At 40.7% G+C, this 12689-nt stretch overlaps 1 protein-coding gene across 2 annotated transcripts in view; it reads left to right on the forward strand.

Moving 5' to 3' along the window:
* Nucleotides 1-2516: 2516 nt before the first annotated feature.
* Nucleotides 2517-12689, forward strand: part of ncam1b (neural cell adhesion molecule 1b) — a 92682-nt gene continuing 82509 nt past the window's right edge. For both annotated transcript variants that reach the window (XM_080459809.1, XM_080459810.1), the window contains exon 1: nt 2517-2846. In XM_080459809.1, coding sequence (XP_080315935.1) covers nt 2795-2846 — 52 coding nt within the window. In that variant the 5' untranslated portion in view covers nt 2517-2794. The remainder of the gene's footprint in view (nt 2847-12689) is intronic.

Here is a 12689-nt window from a genome sequence, read left to right on the forward strand (position 1 = left end):
TTATTGATCAATGGCGCCTCATTGGGCAATCACTGAGAGCAGGGCCAGAACAGTACACTGCCCTGAGCAAAGACATTGGACTTCAGCTGCAACAGTCACATAGTCGTCCTCATTTCATCACGTTTCAACGGGTCAAGCGACATCGGGCTGACCAGAAAAGTCCTGCTTGCCCTCAATGCGTGTTTGTTTGTTTCTAACATTACATGAGGGATATTTCGATTTTACCAATGAATCTATACAGGACCAGGAAAGTGTCCTGTGCTTGCGAATCTGGCTACTAGATAATCTGTGGTCTTCCTTTATAACTGAAAAATTGATGTTGTTTATTTTCCAGTGCAAATCATATATGAGTGAAACTTGTAGCACAATCAAAAATTCACTTATTTTCTCAAGACAGGACAAGTGTGACTCCATTTTGACAGGAATATATAACAATCGTTCTTCCGCCTCAGTACGCAGAAGCTCCAGCAATGTCAATCCTCGAATCCTCACCTCCATTTTGGTCATTTCAAAGCGACAGTAGAAGAAAAGTGATTGAGTTTCTTTAGTCTGCCTGAGGAAATAAGGCTTCCATAAACTACTGACTGCTTTTTAAATCACTCCTTAAGACGCATTTTTATTGACTTGCTTTTATGTGATGTGTTGTTTTAGTATCGTATTGAACTCAGTTTTACTCTGCTTGCACACATTACTTGTAAAACATAATTTGGGTTATGCTTGGTTAACACTTATCGGCTGTCTATTGTATCATTAGGGTTATTTTAGATATGTTTCTAAATGCATCCTATATACGTAATTGATGTGCTCTGTTGGTTAGGTTGCTTTGTCTAAAAGTAGTTCATAAACTTTATATTTATAAGTATAAACTTTATTTTCTAGGTTAAAAAAATAACACAATTATCATAAATATGAATTCAATATGTTTCCATAGTAATTGGGATGGTGGCTCCTGGAAGTTAACAAGTTTGACACGTGGAAGGTTTGGTATTACCAAGAGCTTTAACACTCAGATGCATGTTTTTTTTTCTTCTTCTTTGGGATGAAACAGTAGTATTCCCAGAAAATATTTACTTTCATTTTGTGTACTTTTTATTCTAACCCGGTACATTTGTTCCTTAATTTTATTTTTGTTTTATATGTGTTTATTTTGTAAAACTGTGTAATGTAGTGTTAGTGCTCAGACAAATGATGCAGCCATGAAAACAAATAAAATGATCGTAACAGGCCATTTAGCCCTGAAATAACTATTCTATTATCATGCAAGGGGGTGTTCAAATTATGAAAAGCAATCATGCACTTCTTGTTAAGTCTCTATGTTTCAAATAGGTGGATTATCTAATAAATTACTTAACTAGCTTACGAATATACCCAATCATTGTGTTACAACCAGACATGATGTGTTAAACCCCTGTGTTCAGAATAGAGATATACCCCTGTCCCAACCTTTGAGTCATAGTACAGTAGTACCCAGAGAAAACATGCAAACTCCACACAGAAATGTTTAATGCAAATGCAAACCCACAAAATTCTCAGTATAAAGAAAGAGCTACACCACCTATACCACTATGTGTGTATGTTACATGTGCAAGATGTTATATATATGTTTAAGTAATATAAAATGTTACATAGACACACAAAAACATCAAGACAATATATACCAGGGATGTCAAACACATCTTAGTTCAGGGGTCACATGCAGTCCATTATCCTCTTGAATGAGCCAAATTGGTAAAATAGTGCAATAACCTTTGAATTTACACTTACTTTGAATTTTGAATGCACTAAACATTTCGAAGTCAGTATATTTCCTAATCCGAATAGTAAGTACCATAAATCACTTTAAGCTCAACATAATGCCAATTTTAATGACCCAAAATACAGTGAAATGTCCCCCAAAACAAACAAACAAACAAACAAACAAACAAACAAACAAACAAACAAACAAACAAACAAACAAACAAACAAACAAACAAACAAACATCTAAAACTGTTGCATTTGGCAACAGTTCTACATGCATGTTTTTTAATAAACTCACACTGACAGTTTGGCTTTGAGGCTAATGTTTTAATGGCAGAACGACAGATGTTTGGGTATCAGTTGCACTGTGTTCTCAGGGTACTGATAGGAAAGCTGTGTTTCAAGAGTTTTCCCCGGGATTAAAAAGGTATTTCTATTCTATTCTGTTCTATTATATTCTATTTGAAAATAATTCCTTTGTTTGCGATTTTTAAAATTTGCTTGCAGCCTCTTGAGGGACTGTTTTTGGTCATGGCCCTTATGTTTTACACTCCTGATATATACATTTTAAAAGAATGAGATAAATAACCTAAGGCGTCACAAGCCATGTAAAACATCAAGGAAATATTTCAACTGTGCTGCTTGAGTGCGTTATTTATATTTCTGACGGAGAGCGTATTTATTTCATTAATGGGGTTTTGCTGCTCTCCTTTGAGAAAGGGGCACTATTTGACGGGCGGTCCTTCATTCCCGGCCGTGCGGAGTGATCTGGGTGTGTGAGCAGGCTCCGCTTGTCAGTCAGACTTTGAACTGTGCACTGGCGCTCATCATCTCTGCTAATCTCCGACCACTGCCCGCCCGCCTGTCATCCCGACGCCGCTGCCGCCGTCGCCGCCGCCGCTGACACTCATCACCGACCAGCTCCGATACTTAGATTAGGATGAACACTTGCTGAGGGAGCCGAGGGAAAACCCCGAGGGCGACACCGCAAAGGGAGAGACGGACATTAAAGCGTTCGCTGCGCCGTTCAACATCCACGTTACTCGGGGAGTTGCGATGGTCCAGCTACGGGATATATTTTTAGCCTCGCTTCTTGTGGGCTGCACAGGTAAGAAGGAACATAAATAAATAAATAAAATAACCCTTATGTTTAACTCGTAACTCTTTAAAGCTGTGTTGTGGACATCCCGTGTCCTCTGTGCTTGAACTGGACCGCAGGCATCCTCCTCCTCTCCTCCTCCTCCTCCTCCTCCGCCCGGAGGCTGTTTAGCAGGTGCGACTGTAAACGCCGCTGCGCTGCTGCTAATTAGCTAACTGTGTTGTTTTTTCTTTTTTTACTCACAGACGCGCTAACGCACTATTTCCTGACACTCAACGGGGCATTGCGAGGCTCCTTTTTTTTTTGCGTGACGAGTCCGTGCGCTGACTAAACACTATTGCACGTTAAATAAAACATGAGCTAAAAAAAAAAAAAAAAAATGTAATCACGCGGAGGAGGACATTTTTTTCTCGTCTCGTGCAGCAGGCGCGGGCCGTGGGTCTGCTGCCTGCACGGGACGTGTTGTTGTTGATGGGTAGTGATGCTGACACACACACACACACACACACACACACACACACACACACACACACACACACACACACACACACACACACACACACACACACACACACACACACACACACACACACACACACAGCCTCCTGGGTTTACCCACCGTCTCAGTTTGTGTATATGATGCAGAGAGAAAAACAACGTATTTTCCCAGCACCTGTCCATGTGTACAGGTGTGAGGGTTCGCACTGAGGAGGAGGAGGAGGAAGAGGAGGAGGAGGAAGAGGAGGAGGAGGAGATGTTGACAATGAATGCTCGCGTCAGGGGGAGCTGCCGGTTTATTTCTCTGCGAGCAACAACTTCTACTCTGAATCATCGGTTATGTAATCCGATGCCACGATAAAGGCTTTGAAACGAGATCCTCTAAGTTGGTATAATGTGTCGTTACGTAAGTCTAATTGAGGAGTTTTGTGCTAAATTGCTTTTTTTTTTTTTTTTTGCAATAACATCTCGTGCCATTTGATTATTGTGCGAGGTGTTTAGGCTTAGAGTGGTTGGACTCTCAGCTTGGTCGTGGGATAGCCTTTTAATCCTCTATGTACAATCCGATATGTACAGGGGTGTTCTTCAGGCAAGGAGGCAGAGGGAGTGCAGCCCTCAGCCCTCAGCCCTCAGCCCTCAGCCCTCAGCCCTCAGCCCTCAGCCCTCAGCCCTCAGCCCTCAGCCCTCAGCCCTCAGCCCTCCCGCACTGCAGCCAGCTCCCCTGCGTTTAATGGGACATATCTTACAGTGGCAAGTCCTCGTTTACCTGACAGGGGAGACTGTTTAGTGTTTTCCCAACACATCTACTCATCTAGATACACTGATGTAATAAATGACAGCCTCCAAAGGAACAACTAGACTGTTGAAAGCATCACATGAGGTCCACAAAAAAATGCTTCAGGCTGTAGAAATATTCTATTCTGTTTTGCGATTGATCGCGTTTTGAAGTTCATGTGCTCTTGATAATCTCTTTTGAATGTCTGCAGCTATTAGAAATATGTTCGAAATATGATTTGAGTTACACCAGATTGAGTATGTTGTTATTGTGGTGATCCCAAAAAAAATTTAAGAAATCAAAAATGTCAGCTCTGCCAGTATTGATTTCTCTATACAAACAACATTCAAAATGAGCAATTAAATGTCTTGTGTAGAATTTATAAAAAAAAAAAAATCTTAATTGAGTATCTTGGGATGTTTTGTGCTGAAAAAATGTACTTGTCAGACTTGGTAAATGTGCTATGAAGATGCTCTCATTATTTCTGTGAAGTGTTTGCAGATTGGGTTTTATACTAATCAGTTATAAGCTGATTTAAAGGTTTCTTTCCATTTCCATTCTACACGTGCAAGATGGTTTGCTTGAATCATGTCAAAGACAATGGCCTATATACTGTACGTGTGAATTCTGAATTTATCGGCTTTTGTTTTTGGGACCAAAACAAAGGGCTCATGGCTAACATGGTCATGATCTGATGCTAGGTATTTACCCTTAAAGTGGATTACCTTCATTCAGGGCTGGATTACTCACTACCCCACCTTCTGTAGTGAGCACTTTACGCCGGGTAGTTTTACTAGCTCTGATTAGAGAGGACAACTATTCATGTCCCAGCTGAATGGGGCTGAAGCCTATACGATCATTGCACATCTGTAATGACAGTTTTTCAATGTCCCATTGTGCGGTGATTACATGACTACAATAGTGGTGCAGGAGTGACCTGACAGAAAACCCAAAACAGAATTTCCAGTCAGTCTACTGGTCGTTTAGTTGATGGTTTATTTGAAAAAAGCAAAAGATGAACATGCTGAAGTTTTTGTATTGCAAGTAGTATATCGTTGTGCTGGTTGTCTGTCTGCTGGTTTGTTTGCTGGTCTGGTGAGTACTGTGCCCTTCCTCTTCCTGTCACTTATACCCTCTACATTTACAACCTGGGTCTAATTACCACCACCGAGTGTCCAAATAATGCAACAAAACAAATATCTAAACCTGTCAAGAATAAGCATAAATGGCTCCTCCATGCACTTTTATTCATAATTCCTGTCATCAACCAATTCCTGTCAGTTACTGCCTCAGAAATAAAATAAGCCAAACAAGAATCAAGCTGTTATTCTAGAAGCGTGTGTGTGGAGAAATAAAAGCCATTCATAAGGGAAGATGGACTATGTGGGCGTGGTCCTTCGTTTTTATCTATGATCTGCACACTGTGATTTGGGTATAGCGCCGGTATCAGGTTGATCGTTGCGACGTTTCCTCCTACAATCCCTTTGGGAGGGTTGTAGCGTCAGTCACACACACCGAAGTGTAACGGGATGTTAATCTCAGACTCTGTCAGAAGATGTTCTCAGCTGATCTGTTTCTGCAAGATTGTCGCAACCGCTTTGAGTTAAGACCTCAATTTTTATGCCACGACTAGAGATATTGTCACAATTGCTCATCTTTTGACTCGGGCCGATCGAAATTGAACTACGTGTGATCACCTTTGATAACTGAATTCTTTTATTCACAAAATTTTTGGCTTGGTGGCTTATAATACTTTTCTTTTGTGTATCAAATTCAGATCACATAAAACAAATGGTAAAAATGACAGCTGAAAGCGTTAGAAAAAAATATGTGTTCCATAATTGTGCTTTGGGATGGTTTAACAGGTCTTTATCAGTTGTGCGCTCACCTCTTTGGGGTGGTCTAAAAGGCTCGTGGAGTGTCTACTCAACTATGCCGCGCATGACCATGCCCCTGGAAGCTGGAGGATGTTAGTGGCCTTCTGGGTCCAATAAAGTCAAATAAAGCTGCTAAATTTAGCATTCACTCTTGAGCTCTGAGTTGTTGACATTTCAGTGAGGCTGCACTTTGGCATAGCAGGGCGTTATTTCAGCAACATTAAAGGACAGGCCTCTGTTTCAGAGCAGAGAATATGGCTTTTTAAAAAAAAAAATTTTTTTTTACATCATTTCGACACATAACTTTCATACTCAGATCTCCTAATCATGCGGATTGGGATGTTTCCCCTTGTCAAACTCGTGTGACAAACTCAGAATACACACACACACACACACACACACACACACACACACACACACACACACGAGCACCTTAAGTATGAAATCTGCCGTTATGGCAGAGATTATTTACAGTCTGTATTTAGTAGTGTGTTGAACAAGCAGTTCATTTTCTGATTCAGTGTATCTGTGTTTTCCCGGCTGCAGTTTCCCTTTAATAACCGGATGACACATAACGGATTCACCACCAGTCTATGTAACATAAAAAATGTTTTTATATTCCTATAATTGAAATGTCCTTTGTAGCGTTTGTAATACTCCATACAAGTGATATTACATTACATTAAATGGCACTCATATGATCTTTCCCAGTTTAATATGTATTAAAAAAAATCCTAATCTTTTTTTTTTTTTTTTTAACAGATGATTATAAGGCACAGTTGCAGTATAAATGATTGTACTGAGATTGAGAAAGGATTAACCCTCTTTCTCTTTCCTCTCCCAATTCTGGTGGCTGCATGTTCGGCAGGCCTGTTGAGACTCTTGACATCATTATTAATTGGTTCTCTTTGAACTGATAGCTGGAGTATGGAATAATTTCAGGAAATGAAACATAGCCTACAGAAATCCAAGTAAAAGAAATTAAACAAAACTAGGAACGATCGGAGATGAGGCGCAGACAACTAGACTGATTAATGACGTGCAGCCCTGCATCTTATCACACATGGAGCTGTTTCAGTTAGGGGGATGTGTCTCTCCACTTTACAGCAGGATTGTTTTATTTAGCCTGCGTTACATCATCACTCAGATCATGTGGAAATGATGACGTAGCTCCATGCTGCTCCGTTTACAAAGATGGAAGCATGTCTGACAGCAGGATGACTTATTTGAGCTCATACATTTTTACTCACAATTTGGTGTTATTTATGAATTTCTTTTTGAGAATGGAAATCAACACAGCCAAAAGCAACAACTTCACATCCAACAGCTCCAACTTGATAAAGCGTTTGTGTTCGCATTGTGTGCTGGCAGCGCCGCTTCTCAGATTGAGAATTTATTTGGGAGGCCTACCAAAATATATTTATTTCACCCAAAACACACAAACAGTGTCTTTTAAAAACTGTCGATTGCTCATCAGCTGGCTACAAGAGTACTACCAATCATCTTGTACTATTACATAACCCAAATGAGTGCAGAGGCCTTTACAGTTTGTCCCTGGCTGAATGGGACTTGTAGCACTTAAGCTGAGTATGGTCATACCTCACAATGAAGCGTCAGTAGAAAAGCATACCATTGTGTTTTTTTCAATCAGATTCACTGATTAACTGGAATATTTTACAGAATTTACAGTATGATTTTTCTGGCACTGGAAACATGAAATCACACAATTTGAAATGGAATCTACGTGTTTCTTTCCAGGTCGAAGCCGGAGTAGCACAAACATACTGAGAGTATTTCCCATGGTTTGGTATCATGAGCTGCACGTTTAGCTGATCTGCTGCAGAAGTGGGTGCTGCTTCTGTGTGTGTACAGAGGATACCCTTCAGGTACAACGTTGAGTGCAGGTCACTTGCATTTTCGCAGAGTCCTTAGAGCCTGATACACAAAGACTGCAGTTATTCATGTAAAAAAAAAAGAATCCTTGAGATAATTCATTCAGAGAACTGGAGAATGAACAGAATCGAGCAACTATTATGAGTCAGAATAACAACTATTCTAAAAATTCATTGAATTTCAAATATTGTCTCACTGACTTGTTGAAATTGTATTGACTCACCATATTATATTACACATTTAGTGATGATGAAATGTTCTTCTAACCGGAAACACTGACGTTCCTGAAAAGATGAAAACAGATTTCAAAACCCTGAAAAAGCCCAACTTTACTACTTTCCAATTTGTACAAACAGAAACAATCATCAAATAATTAATTTGACAAGCTGAAACCATGTCTGAGTTTCGTCAGTTGTTTCATCTTTGCCCGGCTCCACATCTGCTTCGGGCGCTGGTAGTCTTGTACTGGTCCACTGGCAAACACACATTTCATCATCCTCCTTAAAAAGACCCCAAATATCAAAACGTGTACGAGGATTCTTCTGTTAAATGGTTCAGTAGGTTTCTCTGAACAGTTGACGTACGGTGTCAAGTCCTGCTTTACGGAATTGCATTATAACTTACATTTTCAGAAAACGTACAGCAAAAATGCTGCGGAAGTGAGTAAAAGTTTCATCCCATAGACTCTCAACTACTATTTCTGTTATTTTTGTTTTGTCTTATCAAATAACTAAACCTGCCAGCGTGAGAGTGTCTCCTGACAAGCCGCCGCTAAGCTGTGCAGGATGTTTATTGAACCAGAATCTGTTTCAGAATGTAACAGATGATGGAGACAAACAGCTGTTGCAGTGGGAGACAATTTCAAGAAAACAACTGTCAGCGCTTCACGTTTGAAGTATTCCAGTATTTTATCTATTCAGACCACACGTTTGGAAAAAAAAACTCCTGCTAACTTTGTCACGGTTAACATAACGTATAAGTCAAGCTGCGGCCCCTGTGGCAGTTGATTTTCAACAATCACGCAAAGTCCAAGGTTTTCATCTGGAATTAGGAGGGGGAAGCAGGAGAGCTGCCGCGATTTTGTTCTAGTCAGGATTATTTGACTCGTTGGTGACGGGGAGTGGATGAGACAGATCCAGGTCTGAGAGGGTTGAGAGGAGAGTCATCGCCCAAGGACGCTAAAAAGATGACATTACACGTGCGCGTGACCTGGAGAGGCTCCGCATGAGGAGCATTAACATCCTTTCCTCGGGGTTCACTCACTGAAGCTGGCTGAAGCTTAGCAGTTGTTTTTTTTCTGTGATTAGCTTCTGCTGTGATTGCATCCTTACGCCTTATCCCTGTGAGGTTTGACTTAATATAGCAGGGATTTAGATTAATCGGGTTTAATTTAGGAGTATAAAACAGGTTAAACATCGCAGTGAGCAGAGGCGCCTGGGAGACGCGCATCTTGTGTATCTTGTTTCCGCCATAATTGAACACTGAAAGCTTACTGTTGACCTCCCTCAGAGCATGAAGCACATTGTGCACATCCCCCAATTCTCAAGGGGCACATTGCTTTGTCTCATAGTAGGGTTTTTTGGTTTCGTGCTGGCCTTCATAGTGTTTTTTTCAGATTTTAAGATAATATTGGGATTTATGGGATCCATAGGCAAGAGAAAGCACGACTGTTGAAATGCTAGTTAGATGTTTTTAATCAGAATCTGATAAGTCTTCATATGTTGCCTGCAATAGTCTCACCTGTTTCGCACTAAAAATAATTGATTGGTTAAGCTTTCAAACGCTTATTCCTTTTTCATGATGTCTCTCTAAATATTAAGATTAAATATGAATGCTGGGAAAAGGCACGTACCAAACCCTCTGATTTCCTTTTGCTGTTTTGCACCGCTGAATCTCTCTGTCATCCCTTAGAGGTTATCCACTGATCTAGCCACTCTAGGATGTGGATCTCATCCGAGTAGTTCCAGTTTACAATTGCTTCTTGTTAAATGACAAACATGTTTCGGTTCTGAGAGTGTCAGGAAATTAGAGCAGGGCGTCCTTGTCATTCATCAAATTAAAAATAGAGGCCACTACTGTGAACACTGAAATCCCTATGGACTTGTAGCCCTATATTGATGAGCGTTTAGGCATTAGAGCCAATAAAGTCATCTTTGAAACTGATCCTTTGTGTGACAAAAAGAAACGGTTGCTTCAGATCAGCAATGTTTTGGTTGATTATCAATTTCTTTGCTTGCTTACAGGGAAACAGCTTAACACTAATGGTATTGTTATAAGCGCACAAGTGGTGCTTTCAGCTAAATATGCTTATGAAAAACAATTTGTAAACAGTTTCTCTTCACTAGAAATGATAATGATGAAAACGACTTTGAACTTTGTCAGAGTCATAGTTTCAATTTTCCACTAAACGTTTGACCAGTCCCCTTCCACTGTGTTAGCAATTGGTGCACTTACAAAATGTTGCCTGTCTTTTCTTCAGGCTATTCGCTTGTAAATAAAGGAAGATTTCTTCTTCTGGTCGGACTGTGTAGAACTCAGAACACCTCCCGGCTCCCTTTGGCCTTTCTGTGTCTTATTTGGCAGTGAGAGAAGCAGGAAAGGACAGGACTCCTGTGACCCAAACTAAGTCTTCACAGTCTTGTCTGTGGCCCCTGTGGCCCCCTGGAAGAGCAGATGAGTTTATAATCATGTCATTGCAACGCTACAAGGAACTGTGTCCCACTTTAGATGCACTGGAGTCTTCTCAACTCGAGCTCACTGGGTCTTTTTGAGCTTACAGTATGTCTGATTTAAGAAAATGAGTAGCTAATCTCACGGAAATAAAGCAACATGCTGTTGGCGAAGATTTAGCTCCCCTCTTCTTTTGTGTGGTGTGAAGGGAAGCAGTGTGTGCGACTCCTCATGCATACATGCACATCATGGTGCATTCATTACTGAAACACTAACGGATGCAGCATGCACGGAGCAGTGAAAATCTGAATTGCTTTGCCTTGCCTCAGGCTTTATTTCCATGCAGCCACCGCAGTGTGTTACCCACTAACATTATACTTCTCTGCAGGCTTCGTCACCACCAGGCCACTCCAGCACACTTGTAACATGTAATATTCTAAAATAAATCCATCACAGAGGACTCACTCAGGGTGTCTAATGGAGGGGCTCTATTGGAAACAGTGTCTGGTTAGGGTGTATTTAAGATGTGCTAGTTAGGGTGATTTAAAAAAAAAAAAAATGTTACAGGCCCTTGAAATCAAACAAAGCAGCTGATACTTTAACCAGGACAGGGCTCTATACAGTGTGGGCGTGATGAATAAATGACAGAGACAATGCTATTGTGTTTCACAATGATTTATATTAGCAGAGATGAGAATTTGCAATAAGCATTTGATAAGAGGTTCAGATATATTTACGCTAGCTGAAAAACAAACATCTGCCCCACAAAAAAAAAAAAAAAAAAGAGTCACCATTATCCCAAAAAGACATCATTGGTTTTCAGTGTAGAATAGATTTTGGTATATTTCAGTACTTATAGTAAAGAAAGAGATGTAGGGGTTATTGTACATTTCACAGGATATGACTCATTTGAGGGTTCAGGGTAGTTTTAAAACCCCTCATGTGGCATGACGTCTCTACAGACAGCGTTATTGGTTGATGCACCGAGACTCTGACTTCCTTCCGCACTGATTCTTCCATCTTCTATACCAGTTTATTCAATTTAGGGTTATGAGGTGCTGGAGCTGATCCCAACTGACTCTGGGTGAAAACACAGGTTACACAATGGACAAGTCGATAACAGTGCAAACTAAAGAGACAAATAACCACACACATTTACATCTACGGTCAACTTCAAGCCACCAATTGACCTTAAATACATGTTGTTAGACTGTGGAAGGAGTATCTTTGAAAAACCCCACACATTGACAGTGAGAACATCAAAACTCCCAAACTCACCAAACTCAAACTGGGGATATTCTTGCTATGAGAAGAGAGTGCTAACGACTACAACGCCATGCGGCTCACTCCATTGCACAAAATTGCATAATATTCCCATTATGCCATTAGGACGTGCAATTCTACATTGTGCTCTGTATGTAAATAGTCATGAAAACAACGAACAGTAAAAATAAGTTGACTTATGCAATGAAAAAGGCTTGAAACCGACAAGACATTTTGGAAAACTGTAGAGTGAGTCATTAAAGTCCAAGTTGGTCTTGCTCGAGACGGAACATCATCGAGTAATTGCACCAGGAGCTGAAGCTGAAGTGGATATGTGTAAGTCACAACTGTTGCTCACAAATAGTGCTTTCCATTCTGCCCGCTGCACTCCACACCAGCACTTTAGTTTCCAACACGGCCCCTATCCTTCATACTTCAGCAAGCACATCTTGTACCTGCTCCCCGGCCAAAAGATGAAGAACGCCAACAATCCCATTTAAACAAAAGAAAATCACAGTACAAAAGAAATACTGAAACTTTCATGTCGGAAAGAGAAGTTGAACTGGCAACCCAACTGCTATCTTGCTGCAGCACAGTGCAGAGGCTTTCAGGTCAACTGGGGGCGTGTGGGATTAGATTCAAACCAGGGACCACTTCTCAATCAATTGTGGAAGACAACCATCTGTCAATTACTTTGTAGTTTTGTGACTTGTTTTGACCTCATTCTGTAGTTGTGTATCTATTATGTGCAAGACTGGACCTGACTGGACCTGCCCCCACTCTCACGGGTGTTTGAGCGCCAACAACAGTATTTTAAACCAGCAGTTGGAAAAGCTCAGAACACATGAATAATATGGCCGGTCCTTCGTGTCTCTG

This window comes from Lipophrys pholis (genome assembly GCF_963383615.2).
Source record: "Lipophrys pholis genome assembly, chromosome: 3".
In the NCBI taxonomy this organism is placed as follows: domain Eukaryota; kingdom Metazoa; phylum Chordata; class Actinopteri; order Blenniiformes; family Blenniidae; genus Lipophrys; species Lipophrys pholis.